The 24,928-nt window shown below is 40.8% G+C and overlaps 1 protein-coding gene across 1 annotated transcript in view; it reads right to left on the bottom strand.

The window, feature by feature from the left end:
- LOC125308553 (protein furry homolog) overlaps positions 1–16,646 on the bottom strand; it is a 260,928-nt gene extending 244,282 nt beyond the window's left edge. Inside the window, exons 1-3 of the mRNA XM_048265116.1 lie at positions 16,217–16,646; positions 9,568–9,759; positions 8,043–8,096 (exon numbers count right to left, since the gene is read on the bottom strand). Of these exons, the coding sequence (XP_048121073.1) occupies positions 8,043–8,096; positions 9,568–9,687 (174 nt within the window). The 5' untranslated portion in view covers positions 9,688–9,759; positions 16,217–16,646. The remainder of the gene's footprint in view (positions 1–8,042; positions 8,097–9,567; positions 9,760–16,216) is intronic.
- Between the last annotated feature and the right edge of the window lie 8,282 nt (positions 16,647–24,928).

The following is a 24,928-nucleotide window of genomic DNA, read 5'->3' as shown; positions in this document are numbered from 1 at the left end:
CTAAGCATTTGGTTACCAGATTAAAAACACACTTTATAATAAACACACTTTTAGCCTATGGACAGCAAAATTGTGCTTTTTTTTAGATAAAGGGTGGACATTTTTAACTAAATTCGTTGATGCAACAGTTGCTTTTCTGGACCAGTGAGTGACATTTGGGTAATTTTCTGCGGCACACCTGATGATCTCTCACGGCACACTAGTGTGCCCCGGCACAGTGGTTGAAAAACACTGTCGTAGGCATAATCCCTTGCATTGCCACAAACAAACACTAGGCCTATGATATCCCTAGATAGATAGATAGATAGATAGATAGATATACTTTATTGATCCCTAGGGGAAATTCAAGAAATGAAATTTTTCATGTAGTCCAGGCAAAGTAAGGTCTGACCCAAAACTTATTGCAACAGAATTTATTTTCACATTTTTATATTTCAATTGGTGATTTAAACACCATAGTAAAAGTCCATGAAAATCCAGTTGGTGGAAATATGTTAAAATGAGGGTTGTTTTATGCATTATCTTTCAGCAAATACTGACAAAAATTGCATTAGAATGTTGTAGAATAAGCATTCTAGAATATCTGATTTTTAGAATATTGCATTGTTGAGGAACATTCTTTTATTTTCAAAGAGTTAGTACATTTCTCATGCTTATTTCAGACTGGTTTGTTGCAAAATTGGTGTCTTTTTTTACATGTTGGCCCTTTGAATCAATGGAAATGGTTGTTGACGGGGATCGACTGATAGACTGTCTGTCCAATCAGAGGGGCCTGTATGATGCCTCTTTACTTTGTACAATTTTGGCTAAAACAGTAGACAGTATGTTTATGTAAGTGAATGAAGATAAATTGTAAAGGTTGAAGATGGGGTTGAATGGGTGTTTCTGGGCTATAGGGCCAGATAATAGCGGTATTAAACCGATGATGTATCATCTTGAGGGTCACCATGTCCCCAAAAAATCTTCAAAAGTGACCTCACTGCTAATAGCTTAGTTAGAGGGCATGCAGGTAAAAGCCTGTCCAGCCATTTAACTACTAATGTAAACGGCAGGAGTTACTGAATGGTACAGTGACTTCGTCTGGAAGTGTGGTCTATTGTCAGAAGAAATGAAAATTGAGCTCTTTGGCTAGAAACTTTAGATGTGTTTGGTGTACATAGAAGAATGGCTATACTGAAAAGAACCCCATGCCTAATGAGAATTATGGTGGAGGGGCTGTGCTATTGTGGGGCTGTTTTTATTCCCAAAGGCCTTGAGAACCTAATTAAGGTGCATGGTGTCATGAACACCAAGAAAAACCTGAACATTTTCAAAGGAAATCTGCCAATCTCTGCCAAGACACTAAAAGTTGGTCATGATTGGATCATTCATCAGGTCAATGAACCAAAGCAAATGTCCAGATCAAAACAAATATTGTTTGCTGAACACAAAATCATGCTTCAGACATTGCCATCTCAGTCCCCTGATCTAAACTCCATAGGAAAACAATGGGGTGAGTCAAAGAGGAGTGTGGACCTAGGAATCTGGACAATCTGGGGAGATTTTGTAAAGACGAACGGTCTTAAATCCCTTGCTTTGTATTCTCCAACTTTATGGGGTTTTATTGGCAAAGGGAGGCTTAAGAAGTTATTACAAGCACGGGTGCCAATAATTGTGAGCAATGTGTTTTTGTTACAAATATTTATTTCTTTATGAGATTTTCCTTTTTCTCCAAATAAATTTGCTTCCCTTCAAGGTTGGATTTTTCCTAATTTCTTTCATTGTGAGATTACGATAAATCACCAACAGATTGTTTTTTTATACCAGTTTTTAGTAAACTTTAACCGAGGTGCCAATAATTCTGGAGGGTATATAATTGCTATAGTTATTGCTATAATTTTAAACTATATTTTCTGATTTAAAGCTGAACAACTGAACAACAGCTGAACTACAGCTATAAAATTTGAGCCCCTGGCCCTCCAAAGGTCTCTGCACGGCCCTGATATAGAGAGCTACATGTAGGCAATGCACATGATGATGACTGAGCTGTGTAATGGGTCTGTTGCCTATATAGACTACTTTAGGCTATCACGACTACATCATGACTACCTAAAACCGTCTTTATTCAGAAACTGTGTCATTGGTCATTGACTTATGTACTCAAAAATAGCCCTCTAGCCTTTTTCACAAGCCTGTTTTACGCAATGGGTTCCTCAAAATTCCACGCACATTATTATTGATTTACTTTCTTCCAGATATAAAGTTCTTTTGTGATTTTTTTTGTGAATAAAATGATGGCTTGATTGAAAAAAGTTGGTACTCATGATCCTAAATTCATAAACTCAAAGTTGCAAGTTGGGTGCTTAATATCACATTGGCTTTATGCAGCCATATTTGTGTATGGGTATCCTAGGTATCTTTGTGCTTCAGGGATATTCTGAACAACGATCTTAAAACGAGTTGAGTGATTACCCAGGCTTTATTTACAATAACTTTAAAAATGATGTTTCATTGCAACTTTGAGGGCATTTCCACCCTTTATCTAAAAAAAAAAAGCACAATTTTGCTGTCCATGGGCATAGACAGCAAAACGTAGACAGCATATTAAGATATTTTTTCGTTTTTGTGGAGCGGCACCGGTACCACTGTGTAGCCAAGCCTTAATCGTGGTAATGTTTAATTATGCATGATTTATTTTGTTATTGAATTCGTAGGCTGGGATTCCTCTCGGCAACAATTATGTTTAATGGTAGCCTCCTGCTTTTTCAGAAAGGGCAGCAGGCAGGCTAATGACAGAGCGATGTACAATGGCAGAGTGACGCACAGTGGCTGAAAGTGGTACTAAAGTTTCACCGAGCTTCACGCCGCGTAATGCGAGACAACATACACACTGATTTTATTAAAAGGATATGAACACAGGGACTCGTGAGCAGTTAATTTACTATTGTGGGGCATCATTTTTTTTTATGATTCTCGAAACCCCATTCATTCACGCTTAGGGATTTTTTCTTACGAACCGGAACATGCAAAAATGCTAATTGAACGCATACAAAATGACGGTAGTGTCTACCACACTCTATTACCCTTGTGTATGAAATGTGCTATATAAATAAACTCGTCTTGCCTTGCCTTATTTTAGACTAGGCAGGATTTTGGAAAATGTGCTTATTTAAAGTCCCGAAGGCAAATCATGTTAATTTTTGGCATACAACATTTTTAGGGGTTTTGAAGGGTGCTGAATTCAAATCTTCTGTATGCCAGGCTCAAAAATTTCCCATAATGCCTCAAAATGGAGAAATCCAATATAGCCGCCGCCGCCAGGTCAAAATCTAACTAATCACTTACTGTATCTTTTGGACTGTATAAGGTAAAAAACCTGAATGTAATGTGCTTTTATAGGTTTTCACATATAGGGAATTCAATGCCATGCTCAGATTTAAGATCAAGACTAGAGAAAATGCTTGAAATGAATGTACATGGTTAAAATTGTTGTCTCGGATAATGAATAATTCATGAAAAAGAGGACCATGAAACAGGTTGATGGCTTTCTGAAGAATTTACTTGAAACATGTTTAGAAGCAAGGCTGATTACTGTATTTTAACTATCTATTTATATTATTTATCTGTATTTTAACTATTTATTTAGTATTTGAATAAAATGCTTGAAACTCTTAAGCTAAATGCCGAACTGTTACTACTAGATTTGCCTACTAATGAAATATTGTACCTGAGGCTATTGTTTTGATGTCCAGTGTGCTATGATGACATGTTTGCCCATCCCACCCCTACCCTTACCCCTACACACACAAATACCCATATGTAACCCTGAATGAGGCCACACCCTCTACCTATACACTGAGGAGGCGCTTGTGAATTATGTCGCCCCCACTCACATGATGCTCAGCAGTAACAGGTAAACTATAAAATAATATCACAACAATGTGTTTAGGACCACGTAATACGTCGGTAATAGCATGTGAAGAGAAGATTGTTATGTGAGGATTATGTATAGGCTAACTGAATAATTAATATATTATAAGAAACTAAAAACACGTTAGCTAGTTAGCCTTTGTGAATAGGAAGAACTAGAGCCTCCACTCTCCAGGATGTGGGCCCCCTCTTGACAAGATGTTGCCCACAGCATTCAAGGCCCCCGGCACATGAACTGCTCTGAAAGAGCTGAACAGGGGATAAGCCCAGAGCCACAGGTCTGTCGCCAGGCTGCAAAGACCTGGAGACCCCAAGCCCCCCTGTCTGTTAATGTAGGCCGCAGTCACCGTGCTGTCGGTCCTCACCATCACATGTTGGCCTCTTAGCCACGGTAGAAAGTGCCGGAGGGTGAGGAGAGCGGCCCTCAGCTCCAGGATATTGATGTGCTGGGATAGCCAAGGTTCTGTCCAGAGATCATTGATGCCCTGACCATCGAGAATGGCACCACAGCCTACTGGGGATGCGTCTGTAAATACGACCCGGCGACGAATCACCGGTCCCATGGCACTCCCCCTCTCTGTGTTGGCGGGATCTCTCCACCAGTGTAGGGCCCTGTGAAGCCTGCGGGACACAGTCACCTTGGCCTGGGAGGGCCTTGGGGCACAGGCCTAGGCTCAACAGGCACCTCTGGACTGGGCACATGAGAAGGAGGGCAAAGGGGACTACCTGCACCAATGCCACCATAAGGCCCAAGAGGCGAAGGCAGAGTTTCCACTCCACCTGGGCGTGCAACGTGAAGCGACTGAGACATGCGGCGAAAGACTGCTGTCTCGCCGGTGAGAGAGTCACGGATGCCCTCCTGGAGTCCAGGACCATGACCTGGGAAGGCTGGAGCCTGCTTTTCTTGGGATTGAGGCGCAAGCTCAAGTCCTGAATGTGCTTTAACAGCAAGGCCACGTGTAGTCGGCATTTCACTTCTGAGGTTGCACAGATGAGCCAGTCGTCTAGATAGTTTAATATCCTGAGCCCCCGCTGCCTCATGGGTGCAAGAACTGCATCCATGCACCTGGTGAAGGTTCGGGGGGCCAGAGAGATTCCAAATGGGACGATATTGACCCGACCCTCAAACACAAACCTCAGGAACCGCCAATGCCCCGGCCAGATGGGTATCTGAAAACAAACTGGTAGCAAACCAGTCCCCTGCATTGATGGCCTGCCGCACCCTCGGAACTGTGATGAATCTGCACCTCAGGGACCGGAGGTACCCCTGAGGTCTAAAATAGGACGAAGGTCCCCTGTGCGCTTGGGTACAAGAAAATAACGGGAGAAGAACCCCGCTTGGGGGTCTGAACACCTGACTTCCCTTATCGCCCTCTTATCCAGGAGGGTGGATAGCTCTGCACGTAAGGTCTGAGCGTGCATGGCACTGCTCACCAAGGTAACCATAGGTGCCCTCATCACATGGGGTCTGGTCCTGAACTGCAGGTGGTACCCATGGATCATGGTGGAGAGCACCCATGGATCCGCTCCTAAGGCCAGCCAAGCCTTCCTGCATCAAGCTCAGAGGCGAGGCTGGCTGGCCCGCAGATTGTCAGGAACGACGAGGGCGCCTGGAGGGGCCACGGGCAATGTGATCCTCGCCTAGTGTAGCCTACCTCTTCATACCAAGAAGTTTAAAGAATTAAATAGAATAGAATGGATTAATTACTAAATAAATAGGTAAATATGCATTATTAAATACATAGTTAAAATACAGATAAATACAGATTAATAATATAAATAGATAGTTAAAATAGGCATTTAGCTTTCAAACTTTTTTTCAAATACTAAGTAAATAGTTAAAATACAGATAAATAATATAAATAGATGGTTAAAATAATTAACCTTGCTTCTAAACATGTTTCTTCAGAAATTCTTCAGAAAGCCATCAACCTGTTTCATGGTCCTCTTTTTTCATGAATTATTCATTATCCGAGACAACAATTTTAACCATGTACATTAATTTCAAGCATTTTCTCTAGTCTTGAACTTAAATCTGAGCATGGCATTGAATTCCCCATATGTGAAAACCTATAAAAGCACATTACATTCAGGTTTTTACCTTGTATAGTCCAAAAGATTAAGTGATTAATTCGATTTTGACCTGGCGGCGGCGGCCATATTGGATTTCTCCATTTTGAGGCATTATGGGACATTTTTGAGCCTGGCATACAGAAGATTTGAATTCAGCACCCTTCAAAACCCCTAAAAATGTTGTATGCCAAAAATTAACATTTGCCTTTAGGGTTCATTTCTTTTAAAAATTGACCTAGACTATTTGCTTTTACTTATGGTTTTGGGATGTACTTGATGAGATGATAATCAATTTATAAAAAGCTGTGTTTTATCTGTCTTTCCATTTGGCTGTTATTGCTCCCACAGTGAGCGGTACTGGCGACGGTGAATGACACAATCTTGTGAGCACTAATGATGCTCATTAATGTGTTCTCTTGAATCTGAAATGTAGGCCCAATATACTAAGCAAAGTTTGTCTCTATAGGCAACTTTAGGTCTCCCAAATCATCTCTCCCCTATGGTGTCCCCCTGGGCTCTGTCCAAGGACCTCTGCTCTTTATTATACTTCTGTGCTGATGACACTCAAATCTATATCCACAGACCATAGAGCTTAGATCGGGCCCAAAACATCAAGCCCGACCCAACCTGAGCCTGTGCACGTTGTGTCCGAGCCCGGCCCGGCACATTAACTGTAATGAAACCTGACACATTTTTAATACGTGGGCCGTTATAACTGACGTTCTCAACTACAGTTCTGAGTTGTTTGAACTACAGAAATCTGGTTAGAATTATCTTAAAGAATAATGCAACAATGACAAAGCATGTAAACTGCGTTGTTTGTTTAGTCAGAATGGAATGGATCACAAACTTTCCTCCAAACTTGCTCAAAGTTCATTTGACTTTAAACTTATTTTTATATTTTTTCTTTACATCTCAAGCTCCATGTTGCATTTAAGCTACACAACAGAGCATAGCAGGCCCGGTGTGATGCGTGCAAGTGGAGGAGACGCTGCGCATGTGTTGCATTTTGTAACTTTGTAGCTTAACTTGTGCAACTTTGTACACATTTGTTACTTAGGCCTACTTTGCTATATATATATATATATATATATATATATAATATTTCTCCCCACCCAATTAGGCTAATAAAGAATTGATACAAAATTGTCATGAGCTCTCTCTCTGCCTGGTAACACGCGCTGATTGAAGTCTGATGACCTCCACCTGTTCCTGCTCTGCTCTGCCTCACCCTCGTTTACCTACCAGCTGCACTGCATTCACCACTCGTCATGCCCTGTATATAAAGCCTTGCTTTTCAGTCCACACTTGTCAGATCGTCTGCAAACCCGCACCAGTTACCTGCCTGTCTTGGAAAACGACTCTGACTCTTTGCCTGTGAACCCAGACCCGCTCGACTACTTCTTTGATCTCCAGCCCCGGTAATCTTGACCTGCCTTCCGTCTCTTCTACTTAATCCAGCCTAGCCCTTGACTGTACTGCTGCTTCGTTTCAATTGCTGTTGTGTGTGTGTTTCCCCAGGACTTCCCGGATCATCCAGCTCCTGCCATTGCTGCTCGGCTATTGGGGAACACACACACGCAGACTCTTGGAACTCCCGGAACCCCTGAAACCCCTGTAACCCCCAACCCTTAAATAAACTTTCTAACGTGACGCTTTTGTGGTCCTCGTCCTGTTTGGTGTCTGACAAAAATAATAATAAAATGCTTGATCAAGGGGTTGGGTGACATGAAAGGTGCTTATAAAAAGCATTTATTGTTATCATCATAAGCATATAAATAACCTGAAAATCTACTCAGAATTAATCAGACAAGACTAGTATGCAAGTCCAGTGCGTGTGATGGTATCATTGTAGACAACAACATAAATGGCATATATAACATAGTGCACAATTCATTGATGTTATCAATAGTGTAATATTTAAATGTGAAGCTGAGTTAAAGTAAGAAAATAACCGGTGTGACACACAAACATACAGAATATGCCCTGACAATGGCACAGGGTCATTTTTTTCGAGAATAGGGAGGTAAATCATATCATAGCGGCAGACCTCTACTCACTTGGTCAAACTGGGGGTCTTCACCTCTCTGGAGAGACTTGGATAATGGCTTCTCCTGTTTAAAAAGGTGCCCACCACAGATAGTGAGCATCTCTGTACTGGGCACCACACAATCAAGAAGACATTATGTGGGTACATCTGGCCTCTTCGTATGGTTATGCCTCTATTCGTTGCACTTTCTTGGACTGGACTGTAACGGCAATTATGTAAAAGCCAATCACATTTTCACAACACAATCACAACCACTGGGTGAGTTGCACAGTTTTAAAAATTAACGTTAAGGGTTGTTTTAAGGACATGTTTGTGCATGCCCATAGCCAGCCACTCTGAAACAGTCAAAGGCTATTCAAAACGAGTCAGAAAGTCGAGACAGGACCCATCGTCAAAATTTCGGTGTCCACCACTCTAGTTCATCCAAAACAAACCAGAAAAGGGATTCAAAGTGCTAAATACCGGAATTCTCCTTTAAATGTTGCGATCGTCATTTCCGTGAAGTGCACGGAGTTTGATATGAGACAACACTATTCTGTTAAAATGTGCGTACTCCGCCAGTAAGCACACAGTGCACATAGGGTGCTGCACGAAAGTGTACTCACAAAAGTCCGCCAATTGAGACGCAATCATAATTATGGCAATGTGACGAACTATTCAACTGATTAGCTGAGTTTAGCGAACTGCCGTTCTAAACGGGCATCAGTAAAATTATATGTTGCGAGTAGGCTACTTGAGAGTAGACCAACAAGTAACCAAATTATGGCTATAGTCATGGCTATAGCTCATTATCTTATAGGTTGTTTCCACCGACTGGCACAGCTCAGTTCGGTACAGCATGGCACATAATTATTTCTGTCAAAATTGCCAGGCCAATTACACTCCCAATGTGGACTGGACATTCCACTAAATTTAAATAAGCTTTTTGCCAGTGACCATGTGTTTTAGACTATGATAATAGGGCCCTTCATGTGCAAGAGAAATAGCCTATTTGACCAGGTCAGTTAACAATGAGAAGATGGTGTCCATTATACTATATCAGATACGTTATATCGGTATAACAGATATGCTTATTTGCACCCAAACTAAGCTACAAACAAATTCTGTTTTTAACATAATATTGCGAATGATTAGAACTATCCAGCAAAAAATTCATGTGGAATAGCATTTATTGTGAATAGTAACGTTATACTGGAATAGTATACTTGAAATAGTAGTCTTATATTGTGAGTAAATGTATCTGTGATTTACTTATATAAAAAAAAAACACCTCCCAAGCCAAGATCAGCTGTCAATAAATTTTGCAATCCTGCCTGTTTCACAGACATTTTTTGTTTTGATGTCAGAGCATCTAATTAATTGACTGCGATCGGGGTGTGAAGATTTCAAATAATTCAGCAAATAAGGCTTCAGAAAACATCTAAGACCCCTCCTTTAAATGACCTAATCTGAGCATCAATGGCACCCAGATGGAATTGAAGTTAAGGTTGGATGATTGTTCTGAGGTAGACATTGAATATCATAAAATTGCTCACCAGCGGTTCAGCCATGATGATGCTAATCTTGTGTTCAGACAGCATGGTGAAGTTGGCAAAGAGGCTCTTGAGGACGTATTCGCCTGGCTTGCTCTCTGGGTCGATGCAGATGGGCATCATGGTTGGAAGAACTCTGTCTCTAGGTGGGAAGCACACTGGAGGGATGGGTGGCTTAGGATGGGCCAGGGGATGCTGAGGACACACCCAAATACAGAAATACAGAAGTCTTATTTTTTTTTGGTAGGCTTAGACTCAGTGCAGTGTTGTTATCTTCACAACACCAAACAAGGAAGTGCAAAAAAAGTGATTTTTGAAGGTACTGCGGTGGTTTGTGAAATTTTTCAGGAAACTATGATTATCAAATTTGCTGAAAAGTTGCTGTGGTTGGAAGAAACTGCAAGGACACCCAGCATTCACAGGGATTGGTTGAATTTGCATTAATTGTTATGATCACGACATTACAGAATCCTGGAGAGATGTATTTTGTTTCTGAGATATGCCTTTTTAATTATGGATAGTCACGGCCTATAAAACTGCACCTAATGCCAGCATTTTAAAATTGAAACATTTTATAAATATTTCTCAACTAAACCATATTTTTTGCTGAAAATATACACATTGTGGTAGGTAGTATCATCAGGGTTCTAAATTAACACCCGCCAACCCGCCAAATGCGGGATAAAATTCATAAAAAAGTTACTAGCCAGTTTGGCCGGTGATGCATGAGGCATGCTCAGTCATATATCCCCCTGGCAGTACTTCCTACATTTTCCATGACCACTGTGCCGTAATGCTACGTGATGACGTTTCATACAGCCATTGGCTGCGCGCAGTTTGCAGTGAAACCAGCGCGAGAGACGATGGAAACGAATGGAGCGTCTACCAGAAAACACAAGGAACGAACAGAGCCAGAGCAGGGAGCATAGACTAAAAGAGGAGGGAGTTAGCCAGTAAAGTAAAGTAAAAAAGTACATAACACATGTACATAACACAAATACATAACGCCCCAGATACATGTAGCAAAATCAGATTGGCAGATAGCGGACCACTGGTGGTATGCCGCCGGTGGCCGTTGGACCACCATACAGTATCTTAAAATTGAACTTGTCATGAATATTAAGAAAAGTTAATAAAATGATATATGGAGTATAACTGAACAAATGAAAAAGATTTTAGACCAATAGTGGCAAAATATTGGGCAATTTGTCTGCAACCCGCCAGCGGACCGCCAGAGAACCGATGAGCAAAATGACAGCGGACCTCCAGCTATGCCCCCAATGGACCGACAGTGGTCCGCCAGCCTCTTGCTATCTGGGGCGTTACGAAATATTAACGCATTGTGTTTACCTGTTTCCTTTGTGGGGGGCTGATGTCATGTAACGGAGGCTGCAAAACCTGAAGCAGCAAGATCATTTATTTTATTGTCTATGGAGTTAGCTGAAGATGGAACGTGAGGAGCTTGTAGGCGAAAATTTTCAGTTTTAAAAAGTTGCCTGATCAGTGATCACCACCACCAGACACATCACGCACTGCGTAGGGCACCGAGAGACAGAGGAGGGACCAACATTTAGCCAATAAATAGTAGCTGAACTGCAAACTGTTTTTCACTCTTGTTAGAGAAAGTATACAATGTCAACATGCACCAACAGCATGTTACATAAAGATGATACTTTTCGGGTCCTCTCTATAAAGATCCAACTTGAACATAGGCCCTATGCTACTCCATTTAATCACGCAGGGAGGAATGAAGCAGGGGATGAGAATATCGACAGAGAAATAGATAGACAGATAGATAGAGATAGATAGATAGATAGATAGATAGAAAGATAGATAGATAGATAGATAGATATAGATCGATAGATAGATAGAGATCCCAAACATGAAATGAAGTGTTTACACTTTCTGTGTAGGCCTATATTTTGTGGTATGTATTGCCAACAATGTTAATAAAATGATCAAATGCATTCAGTGACACTCATCTCATCAACTCATAATTATCTTATTTTCACCAGAAAAAAAAATTTGGCTATAGTAGAAATTCTGATTGGCTAGTAACTTTAGAAAGTTACCAGCCACATTGGCTGGTGATCAAAAAAACTTTAGAACCCTGAGTATCATGGGTAAATTCATAATCTCACACCATTCTCACCCAAACTACAGATAGGTAGGCTTTACAGGTCTCTCCGCACCCGGACCAGCAGGTTCATAGGAAGCTTGTTCCCTGCGGCAGTCACACAACTCTAACTCTGCACCTTGGTGACCACCAATCACCTAAGCCCCCCACCCCCCTCCCCCAACCTACTAACACCACCATCCCTACCACCAACGCTTCCTTGCCTGTGCCTGATGAGCTGAACCACGTCCATGGGGCCACTTTGATAGGGACAAAAAGGAGGTGGCCATCAAGGCTGTGGTCTTCGCAGAATACCAGCCCCCCTCACACTCCCCCCATGACCGCCCCCCAAGGACAATTGCACTACCTTATCCCACCCATAGCATTCTATTTCTATTTATAAAATGCACATACTGTAACTACATCTATACATACCCATATTCTACTGCTCTTTATACTATTCATACTGCACATACACATTTTACTACTCTTACAATGTTACTGTTACTAATCTGCATATATCTGTACATATCTGGTGGATCAGCTCCCTGTTATTTTAATTCAATGATTAAGATGACATCCCCAACTGCCCACTGCGGTCTTCTGATCAGCGTCTGTTGTGTCGACTAGTCATAAACGCTAGGTCAAATTCAAGACTCTTTTCCTCAGTGATTCCATGTTGGTGGAATGAGTTGCCCAGTGCTCTCCGTTCCTGTGATAGTTTTGGGTCTTTCAAGAGGGGTCTAAAGGCATATCTGTTCAACATGTACTTAGTTCTTTAAGTGCTTCTTATGCGCTATGGTTTGTATAGTATTGTTTATTTTAATTAGGCTGTTGATTGACATTGTTGTTTTTTTCATTGATATTCTCATTAATGTAGTCTTACCATGCTAATGTTATTTTATTATTGATTGAATGGACATTATTGTTTATTACTGCTATTTTCCTTCATTTTCATTGTTTATTTCATTGGGCTATTGATTTAATTGATATTGTTGTTTACTATTGCTATTCTTCTTAATGTAGTCTGACCAAAATTTGTCATTGTTCCCTGTTAAATTTAAGTATTATATTGTTTTGTATTTGTGTGTCGCTTTGGACAAAGTTGTCTGCCAAATCCCATAATCTAACCATATCTGTCTACATTTGTTCATACTACATATCCAAATTTATTCTGCTCTTATAATTTTACTGTTAATACAATGCACATATCCTTACTGTAAACCATACCACTGTTTACTACGGTTTATACAGCATTATGTCATATGTTTACACTGCACTACCTGTCTATATTGTTCATATTGTACATTTATGCGTTTTTGATATTTAATATTTTTAGGCAACTGATAAATAATATATTTTTTATTCTCCAGTGATTTTGAATGCACAGCACTTACAATGTTTAGACTTTTCACAAGTGCAGTCCATGGTTGAGGGTATATAAAGGAATTTTGGAGATTATTTTGTTATCTTATTCAAATACAAATTTGAATTAGGCTTAAATAGCTATTTTTCTATTTTTCACTCATTTTATTACCCTTTTGGAAGGACAGCATGAAAGGCAAGCCTAATTTCTTTTTTTTATAGTAGTATGCCACATTCTGTAGTGGGATGGCTTAGTGCACATATTCAACAATACTGTTACTAGGTGAATAAAAGCACCAAATTGTACATGTGGCTTCTTTGGGACCCACTGAATGATTAAAGCCTAGGAGCAAACAGAGATTTTTTAACATTTCCACACAAAGCACAAAAATATTTTTGATCAAAAGGCGACCACTACAGGTGAATATAGTAAAAATGTTCACTATTATTCCACTGCTTGGTTAAATTTCCCATTGTCCTACGTAATTTAGAACGACCATTAACCGTATGTTATCTGCACACCTATGAAGTAGATCCATTTTTTTGGCCGTATCACACTTGTAGATTAATTCGCCGAACTCGTTGTGAAGTTTAAATGAACTGTCACGTTGCATCCGAGCTGTAAAATGCAGACGTTCAGAACATTGCAACATTGTAGCATATGACGGAGGTGGCTTTTAGCTAGATGGATGACAGCAGGTTGCCCAGGTGTTTTCCTCACATAAAGACACATATGTTTTGTATTGCAAGTTTTCCGAAATCGTATGTTTAAATATTCAAATTATGCATTATCTGTAGAACAATATGGTAATTTGCATATAGTTCCAAAAACAGAAATATGAATATTGGATAAAGTCAGGTTAAAAGTATTTGCATTTCGTTAACATAAGCTATTACAAAGTTTGGTAACACTTTACAACAACAACACATTACATGTATAAATGCACTCAAAGCGCTTCACATTGAAGGAGGAACCTCACTAACCACCACCAATGTGTAGCACTGAAAGGAGGGAAAAATCCACGGCATGAAATTACTTCGTCGGCTTCCTCACTTGAAAGGAGAGAGCAGACTATTAGGGGTTCTCACGGATAAGAAGTGCGTTGGACCGTTCTCCTCTTGATCACGCGTGTGAACAATGGACTGATAGGCTGAGGAGTTAGATGGTAATGTTACGAGAAACCAGGGGTGGGTAGAGTACTGAAAATCTATACTCAAGTAAAAGTACAGTATTACTCCATTCAAAAATTACTTGAGTAAAAGTAAATATTACCATCTGAGAAATCTACTCAAGTAAAAGTAAAAAAAGTACTTTGTTAAATTACTCAAGTAACAAGTAACTTTTTTTATATATTTTTTTATATTTTTGATGGCCCTTTAAAAGTAGGCCTATCCTTTACGCCTATTTGCTTTTCTCCTTCTTTGTAGGCTAATCATACAGGCAAACATATTTTAACAGCCCATTTCAAATATATTTAATTTAATATACTCTAATATTATCTGACACACTTGTGGTGGCTATCTTGTCATAGCCAGAATAAGCATTAAGTGGCTACGGGTTGAAAAGCAGTCACTTCAAATCCATTGCCAGCTGACACTTCTGCTTTGCATTGATAAAAGTCTGGTTATAACTTCACCATACAGAACATACATATGTAACCTAAAAACAATGGCTATATTATGGGTAGACCTACATTTAGGCTACATATAATCTAGGCAAAAACCAAGTGCATCAAATAGCACCTGGCCCTTTATTCTGCCTTTGCAATAAAGTACAAACTACAACCACACCAGTGGGGGAAGGGAGGGACAGAAGAGAACCTCCTTTCCTACGACACAATCAGCTAATATATCCAGTTACAGGGGGTTATTATGTTCTTTCGCAGTGTGCACCTTTACAGATAACAGGCCCTCATTGTCTTTCCATTCTAGTGAGGACAAGGCAAAGGGCAGCTGGGTAACCACAGCCCCCTAGTTTGGTGTCCCTTAGATCAGTTGACACAGTTGGCACACTAGCCTATGTCTGACCATTGAATTGCCACACCTCACCTCTAGGTACAACAGCCTTGCCGCTAATGATGTGACAACTCAGTTATCTCAAGGAATATATGAGAAGTGGTGGTGCATACATCAAACTAAATGAGGCAAAATGGCACATCAGTGTAACATACAAGCTCACAGCCCTAAATATACACTGATTCTTCCATCCATCCACTCTGCACACAGGAGCAGGGACCCAGAATGACTCTCAACACACACCACTGTTTACACTTGCACTGTATCAGCCCAGCTAACCAAAGCTCTCAAACGTATCCTGGGAAACCTCCAAATATTAAGCCATTTTCAATTCACCCAAAACCACATGGACTTCTGGATTCAGTTTTCAGGTTAGATCTACTTAATTTCTTTTACTTCAATATTCTAGTTTATCTCTCCCCTTAAAATGATTAAAAATTAATTTTGCATGACACATGTGGGAGTCATGTGCATTTAGTAGGCCTATTCCTATTGCATCCTATTGCTCTAACAAACAGACCAAGAAGCTAGCAATTATTGTCCAAAAAGTATTGCTACTCAATATGGCGTCCAACAGTGAGTCATTTTCCCCAGTTGCACCGATGGACTTTAGGGTTCCCCCACCTGCCAAATCCCACTTTAACCACAGCACAAATACACACACGCGGGCACACACACACACACACACACTTTTAACTTATCTTAATAAAAATGTCATGATTGACTTTCCACTCAGAACCGTTTTTTCTCTTTCATTAAGTAAAGAAAGCCATATAGTTTCAATGCCATATAGCCCACAAACCTACGTTTTTGGCTTCTGTTTCACATTCAGCTGATAGTGGATGGAAAACACTGGATGCTCCAAGCATGCTATTTTTTTAAACCAACGCGACCAAAATAGTGAACATATTCTCATGCAGTTAACAAGTAGCCTACATCGTTAAAACGACACCTGGATATCATACTCCATAAACTATAAAAGCATACAATGATAGACACATATTTCAACAACTGCCTGTGGTTCTTGTCTTAAGTCTAGGCTATTCAGTGACCTATGCAATAAATGTTTTAGTTAGTGAAGGCTAAAACCATATACCCACAATGGAACAGCTGATACTAAATTGCGTAGAATAATGATGATAATGACTATCTTACCGTAGCCTAAGTCACCAGTTCTTTGATTGCTCCATGTTGTCGCGGAGTAGATTCCAATCCTTTCGAATTTTCCTCCCCTTACCCTTTGCCCCGGGTGATGCACTTTTCTCACTGCGCTCTCCACTTCAGAAGCGTTCCGATGTCAATTGAAGAGCAAGTCCATAGGTGTTAATTAGCTAAAAAAATTATGCGAGCGCATAAAGAATGAAAACGAGCGCAGATACAGGAATCGAGATCATAAAAACAGAAAATGAGGGGTGAAAAATCTCGTGGTGAATAAAACTGTAACAACTATGAATGACAGCACAGAATTGATGTTCGCATTTGGCCGTGCTCCGGCTGTCTTCTCTCTTTCACTCTAGCTTTGAAACTTCTCCTCACTCTTGGGCTGCATCTCAAAGCTCTATTTGTATACGGCCTCTCTCCTCGGTCCTCCAGCTCATGCCCCAGAAATCGTTCAATACTCGACGTCATCGAGGATGTCTCATTTATCTAATTGACCGATCCCAAGCCCCTCCTCCCATTGTCAGTCCCATAGTTACTGTTGCTAAGTCGGACAAGTTTGCAGGAAAGTGTGCGAGAACGCGTGTTCAACATGGGGACGCAGCACCCCCATTTAGCCGAGTGCAACAGTGTATGCTGGATTTCTGGGGGTCAAGTTATCTTGATATATTCAAAAAACAGAGGCCAGAAAGGCCTTCAGTATGCAGATGGACACATTCACAATGTCTGCTGTTATCAACGAGGTGGAACACCACAAATTGAGGACAAACAAATCCGGTGTCGTGGATCTTAATGGGATGCATGTTAACTGGGGATAAACAATTAGCACGTTATCACGAGCAGGTAGTTTATAAGGTAGCTTATTTGCTGCAGATGTGACTGATTCAATAAACAGGTCTGTGCAAAAATATGGTGTTGACGTGTCCATAACAAAATCTAACCATATTTCGAGGATTAATAGAAGACGGGACCAAGTGCTGCAGATCCAAGTTCCCACGCAACTTGGGAGAGTGACTAGCCAAGCAGCTCATGTTGGGGAGGTGGAGAGATAGCTTCTCTTCGGTAGGCCGATAGCCTACTTATTATTTTGAATGGCTGCTTTAGAAGGAAGAGTTCAAATAAACATGATACAAGTGTATTGAAAAAAAAAACCACTCCGAGTTCAAACCCATGCCTATCACGTTTGACATATCTGCAGTTTGCAGACGTGATTTGTCTTGCACTAGACTTGCCCGCTTATGCTATAATTAATTTAAACGTGGGCAATGTAGTAGCCTTTGTCTAATATGGGCGATTTCGAGACTGCATAGTTTTGAATCTGCACATGATTCGATCTTTAGAAGACATTGGCTATCTCTCGTTCAGCCATCAATAATGCATCGCAGTATAGGCTATTATTGCGTTTGTTGAAAAAATGATCATTAGCTTATTTCTGTGAACAGTCTTCTATCCCAAGTTAAACATGGCAAGGTAGCAAAGCTGAAAGTATTCTTGTTGTGTGTAAGGCGATACGTGATTGAAGGTGTATTCTTTTGCGCGTCTTCCAATCTTATGAATATGCGAGTTCAGTTCCTGCAAGGTAGGTATAATTTTTTGCGTAGGCTTATGTTGTCGTTTCATCAGTGGAAACCAGATTTAGTTATGTTTTTGTGTGTAGCCTAGTTATGAACACAAATAAAGGGAACATTTTCGTACACACTCAGATTTCTTTACTGAAAAGTAGCAGCCTATCCAAAGTTATGCAAAGGTTGTTATGCAAAGTTAGGCCTATGTGTGTTAACGTTTCACACGGTCAGGATATCGGATGTCACTTCTACAAGTATCCCAGGCTTATCTTTGAACCTTTTTGAGCTCTTTAGTTATTTAGTTACTTAAGCTACTCGCAAAAGAAGCATTTTAGCATTCGCATAACTGGCGTATTGTCATACCGAATGGCCACTAGAAATTTCAAAATTGACCGAGGTTGACCGAGGTCCTCCGAAGTCCTCATTGTGACATAGCAAAAGGGGGCGGGGCTTGGGATCGGTCAATTGCAACCAGAGGAGGTGAGAACGAGGAGAGAGAAGAGAGGCAAAAGGGTATAGCCTAGAAATCTAGACGCGCCCCTAGCGGCAGCAAATTACAGGGCTAGTCTAGCAACTCTCCGTTGGCTTGTGAGCTCCAGAAATCGAAACTCAATCAGGCCAATGAAATCGTGTAGAGTCGTTAGGTGGGCTTAACATAATGATTGATGGCAGAGTTGCAACGGGTTGGCTTGAATTCCCTGCTACTTGAAAACAAATAAGATGAATGTTGCTGTTGGCGAACAGTGTGACCGCGAGTTAAGCTTTTTATTAAGTTGGCAAGCGTTTGAACTAGCCAACTAGCTCAAAACAATTAGGAAAACGCGCGTAGGCGCAGCTACCCATTTTTTGAGGGGTATGCAACAACAATATTGGCGCCCCCCCCCCCCCTCCAAAAAAAAAGAAACACAAACAACTAGGCAACAAGTAAACAAAAGGCCAATAATTTACACTATTAGTGTTAAATTAAATATATTTTTTGTTAAAGAAATGCTGCCAATTTGATGTTTAACTTGAGGAAGTCATGAACTACCATGCACACTTTAAAAAAAAAAAAAGTTCATGACTTCTAGCCTGGGTAACGCCAAACCTTATCTCATTGAGATGGGGTCTGGAACTAAACATTCATTAGGCTTGTTCGCCTTGATGCAGATCTGCTCAGGTCTGACTTGATGTGATGCATGCTGGGTTTAGAGGTCTGCACTCCCGCGGGTCCCGACGCAAAAGAGTGCGGCGCGGGACAACTTTTGAAAGCTCTTTGCGGGAGCGGGCGGGATAAGAGAGAGGTGCGTTCACGGGTGCGGGACAAACCGGTGATTCACTGCACTCCCACAAATTAAATATGTGCGTAAAATTAAATATGGAAATGATTAAAGTACTGTTCATAACTATAGTTTAGCTGGATGTTCTGTTAGGCAGCATTAAAAAACGGGGTTTAAGCATAACTGACGGATAGCAGGCCTATTGCCGTTTACGTGGGTTCAATTGGTTCCTGCTGCTCATTGTCAAAACTCAAATATCGAAAGCATGACAGAGGAAGAGGGTACCAGACTAGGCCTACTTCAGTTGTTAGCCTACATTCAGAACCAAGAAACTGACATCTGGAGTCTTTCTCAGGTGTGCTTCTTTCGTGAGACAGAAAGAAAAACTGAATAGGCTATCCCTCCTGCATGCGGGCTTTAGCGGGCGGGAGCGGGACTAAAAATGACACATTAATGCGGGAGCGGGACAGAATATTGAGGGAGCGGGCGGGAGCGGGACTGAAAAATCAGTCCCGCGCAGACCTCTAACTGGGTTGAACACAATGCATAGGCGCCGATACCGTGGGTGCTCCGTCGCTCGAGCACCCAGGGAAAATATCGAGCACCCACATGTGCCAGCTTACAGTTCCCAGCTAAATTTACATTAATTTAAAATCAAACAATGCAGTTGATGTTAAATTCAGCATCTCTCATAATGTGATTGGCTATGTTGCTGTCAATCCCCTACTCCATATCCTAACTACCAATGAGAGCGTCTCTCGTATGAAAATTCCTGACACTTCCCACCTGAAGAATTAACGCAAGGCCTTGTCGGGTCTTCAGCCCCGAAAGTTTAAAATGTATATAGCCCTGAATATCATTTTAAAAATAGTCTGACAAACGTATTGTTTTGTGACACAGCTAAGCACTGGTACCTCATAGCATGTCTATAACATAGCCTATTAATGTGATGAGGTGGTCGCAACTCGCAAAAGTAAAGCAGATAGAAAGAACTCACGCAAATCTAGCCTACAACACGCAGACAGCTTCATGCGCAGGGGAGAGAGAGTGTGCGCACAGGTGTTTTATGATTGTTGGCTTCTGATGGTATCTTGCTAATTCACTGAAGAAAGACTTATGATTATGGATAGAAAGAACATTCTGAAAAGGAAAGGAGTAAGGCAATGAGGAGCAATGCTATAGTGGAATACTCATGTTGCTGTATCAGCAGATGAGAAGGACCTGAGAGTGCCACTGACGACGTGACTGCCTCATAGGCTCACAGGTTAGTGAAGGAGAAAGCTACATCTAGCTGAGCCCAGGGACTGAGAAGGCACACCATTCATAGGCCTAAGAATATCCCTGGCAGACCTTTACAAAAAATATGATACCATACACGGCTTTTACACCACTGTAGGATATGGCAAAGTTTGAGAACCACTGCCTCCACTTCCTGTCGGCTAATGCGCGCTTCTGGATGGATAGGCTGAATGTTGTTGTTTTAACGCCGTGATGTCAACACGAAATATAATTTTTGTTTATAAAAACAAAGCAAAGTGTTTTTCCTTTTGGTTTGGGTTAATGCAATTAACCTTCTGAGTTACGTAAACTGTTCAGGAGTCAAACGACGGATCATATGGCAAGCCGTTCAAGACAAAACGTCTGTCAAAATAACGCCTCCACGTGTAGATTTTTTACTTCTTCAGGAGTAAAAAATAGACGTCTGAGCGTCAGACGTCAAATTTTTACGTGTGCCACGCGCAAAAACTTTGCGTCTGACGTCAGAAGTAAAAAAATGATGTCTGGGTGATTTGCTGCAATGCCAGAGCCTTTGTGCCAGAGTAGACACAGCATTGGCTGCTAGGGATGGGCAAAGCGAGGCTTTATGAAACACTGAAACGTTCGAAGCAATTGTGCCGAATTGTTCCGAAGCTTTGAAACAATTCCGATACCTCAGAGCTGTTTAGGGTGAAACAAATCTGTCAAATGCTTCGTATTAGAGATGCAGTCTTTAAAGTTCGTGGCTCGCTGTGTTACCTGTGTTCAGTCTTTGTCAAAAGCTAAGCAGCATGCCCTTGGTCAATTACTGGATGAGAGACCACATGAAGTCACAATAAAGGGAGTTGTATTGCTGCCACTATGTGTTCTCTAAATCACTTTCTTCTTATAAAAACTCTCGATTTTTGACCATTCTGAGAGTTTAGTTGAAACTGTGTGGTTAATGGTGAAGTAAGAAAACATAAACAGATACGATCTGAAATAATACCTTACAAATCAAACGGGGATCGAACCACATTTGAGCAGCCTGGGCTACCGTGCAAAAAACACCCTCACTAACCACTACACCATCATGGTTAAGCTCACTGTTAATTGAACGCGCAGGCATGCCTGCCGACACTGGTGAAATGCACCGAAGGTTCACTTAATTTTGGTCACATGACATGGGGATTTTGAATGATGTTTCGAAGCAGTGGTCACATGACATGGCTGTTTTGAACCACGTTTCGAAGCAGTGTTTCGAAACACTTGTGCTTCGAAGCCTCGACACTGATTCGAGACGTCGGTTTCGAAAGTCACACCCCTATTGGCTGCTGGAAACAGGAAATGCAGCCGCTATAGTTGCAGCAGAAGAAACAAGATGCCAGAGCAATGTGCAGCATATTCCTGCTCAAATCACCGGACCATCGCAAACAGGGCTCGGGGGATTACTTTTCACAAGTAAGATTTAACATTATCGTACTATTGGTTGTATTTTGTGAATGCAATATTACCAGAGAGTTGAAAAGGATCAAGGATCTTTGTTATTGTATGTAAATCGTAGCCAGCTAGCTAGGCTACTTGCTAGGTGTTCAGGTGTTCACCCGGCTATGAACTGAGACTTGATGAGTCATATTCCATAACACTGACTTACATTACAACTGACACAAGAATGCTATTGTAGAAATTAATCAAATATTACTAATATAACATTGGCTGGCGAAGTTTACACAAGTGGCACAGACTGTAGCCTATTATCGGGCAGTTGCTACTTGTAGCTTAGCTAGTAATAAGTGTGTTGGTGGTAGCTTCACTATTTCCTGAATAAAGTAACTTTTCAATAGCTTAACTTCTTTATATGAAGTAGCTTGGCCAAACAAGCTACACTTTTGTCATGTGAAATTAGCACAATTTTAAAGTAGCTTACTGCTGTGTTTGTGTTACTAAGCCTGCTACATTTGACTGGGGTGGTAGTTTTGTGTAGTGAAGTTTTATTCATGGCAGAGTAACTAGATAGATAGATAGAGATAGATAGATAGATAGATACTTTATTGATCCTCAAGGGGAAATTAAAGATACTGATAGTTTTGCTCACTACAATTCCCAAGTAGCTTGCCCAACACTGTATTATTCACATGTAATTCACTCAACAAAAATAAGATGCATCTCCAATCCCTTTTTATTCATTTATTTATTTTATATCTCCCCAGAACAACTGCCTTGCTCAAGGACTACCACATAGCTGCCAACTCTCACGCATTGGCCGTGAGACACACGCATTTGATTAGTTTCACACACTCACACGCCACACCCACGATTTCTCACGCTGAAGTGTCAACCTGGTCGATCAGATGCCTGAAAAATGAGTTTAGCCTATAGATCTACCTGTTGAGCCACGGTTATGCTTTCAGAGACGGTGAGAGGGTTCAAGAGCACCCCCTGTCTGTGGAATTTTCTAAATTTTCTCTCATTTTCTCTCTACTTCAAAAGCCATCCCAGGCGCATTCCCCCGGCTTCAGGTAGGCCTATGCTTTGAGTATTTTTCACGCTGAAGTGTCAACGTGGTAGGTCAAATACCTGGCAGATGAGGTTCAACTAAACTAAACCTATACATGATATCACACATCATGTGAACGAGCGGAATCTAAGCTTTCCAATGATTTTAGCGCCAAGTTGCTGTGATAAATGGTTCGCGAAAAATTATCATTGAACCGACGTGCAATTTAGGCTAATCATATTTGCATTTTGCACACAGTGCACACCCATTACTCTCGGTTGTAATATCTCACTAACCCTTCACACAACATGTGGCAAACCTAATATCACAATAAACAGCAAACTGTACCGAATACGAGGATATAAAGCATGCCTCTGTTTTTGAAATTGCAACACATTTCTACATAGCCTCATTGGGGCTTAAATTATAATGTATTCTAATGTAAAACAATTTGTCAGTAGGCCTACATACATTTTTGTAAATTGCTCAGTAGATTATCCCACTATCATGGTTCTTATATTGTCAGGTTCCAGCCAATCCCACTTTACACAGATAAATGAATATATTTATATTGCCATGCTTTCTAGTGACATTAATGCAAAATATAAAGAAAATCAAATAAGGAGACACAAATATTGATATAAAGCCTGACATAAGCCATTTGCAAACATTCACATCATGCAGATATGGGTACATCCTGAAAAGGAATAGCCTGTAGGCTATGGCCATTACAATGACCAATATATTATCTTAAATCAACTAGCTGAAAAACACAGGTGACCACTTCTGCATAATTTCATGGAGTGCTGAACATTTCTGAACTGTGAAATGGACCATATGTTTTTTGGTTGTGAACTTATTGCAATATCACCATAACTATTCCACCTGTGTATGCATGGTTATAATTCTGAAGTGCAAAATAGCTTAGGCTACAGCACAAATATTTCCATAAAAATAAGCAAGTCTGACCTCTGAATTTATTTTTAAAAGTGCACCAGATTGATGCATTTAAAAGTTAAAATATACAAACATTTCTTAAATTCTTACAAAACACCCACCCACTTTTTAAAATTGTTAGTTTGGACCCCCCCCACTATTGCCGTTGCGAAATACCAGTGCTGTTTGTACGTAAAATAAATAATAACCTATAGGTTTATGTAAAACTCCCCATTAACAGCATCACGTCACTAACCACAGCTAGACTGCACAATGGTAGGCCTTCAAAAGCATGACATTTTCGCTTTTAGTTTGATATTTAATTTACTTTATCCGCTTTCATGCTTCATTGAACGATCCGCAGTGCTGTAATGGAAACCTTATTAGTTGCCAAGTATATTGAGTTATTTTTTTTTTAAATTATGCATGATTTACTTTTTATTAATTTCGTAGGCTGGCTTTATTTTTTATTATATAGAAGTATCTAAATAACCTGGTAAAATGTACCAGAATTCAGGAAATTGCATCTAGTCCAAAATTTCTGGGGAGGACCCCATACCCCCCCACTGAAATGTCCCACCCACTTTCAGAATGCCTCCATCGCCCATGGTCCTAGCATTAGGCTAGATCCCTTTGATACCAATGTTGATTTAACTCTGGGACCCTGGTCCCTACACCTGAGAACCAATGTACTTTTTTTTTTTTTTTAATGTATAATGCTGAACGAGCCAAACAAAAATTTCCGCAGCAAAATTTTTGGTTGGCCCCACCAAATCTCACTCCAAGGTTTTTTGAAAAGTTGGCAGCCCTGCTACCACGAATGAGCTTAACGGTCTCCTCACACCCCTGGAACTGAGGAAGGTGTAGCTCTACATTGCATTACTGCAGGGCATCTGCTAGACTGTGACTAAACATTTGATTTATGAGCTCCACCTTCATCACCTTTTTGTTATGGCAAAAAAAAACTGCCCAACACATCACCGGTTCCTCACTCCCTCCATCGAGGCCATCCAGGGCAAGCAATGCTTGCGTAAGGTGCGCAGCATCATCAAAGACTGTTCTCACCCCAACCACAGACTGTTCACCCCACTCCCCTCAGGGAGGCGTTACAGGTCTCTCTCTGCACCCGTAACCCGGCGTAGCCTACTTGGAATAGCCTACCCCTCAGGTGTCTGAATGGCTGATCTCATTTAAATGTTTATGGAACCTTTCTGTA

This window comes from Alosa alosa, chromosome 15 (assembly GCF_017589495.1).
Source record: "Alosa alosa isolate M-15738 ecotype Scorff River chromosome 15, AALO_Geno_1.1, whole genome shotgun sequence".
Classification (NCBI taxonomy): domain Eukaryota; kingdom Metazoa; phylum Chordata; class Actinopteri; order Clupeiformes; family Clupeidae; genus Alosa; species Alosa alosa.
The sequence above is the reverse complement of the archived record's forward strand: the minus strand, read 5'-3'. Positions and strand labels throughout refer to the sequence as shown.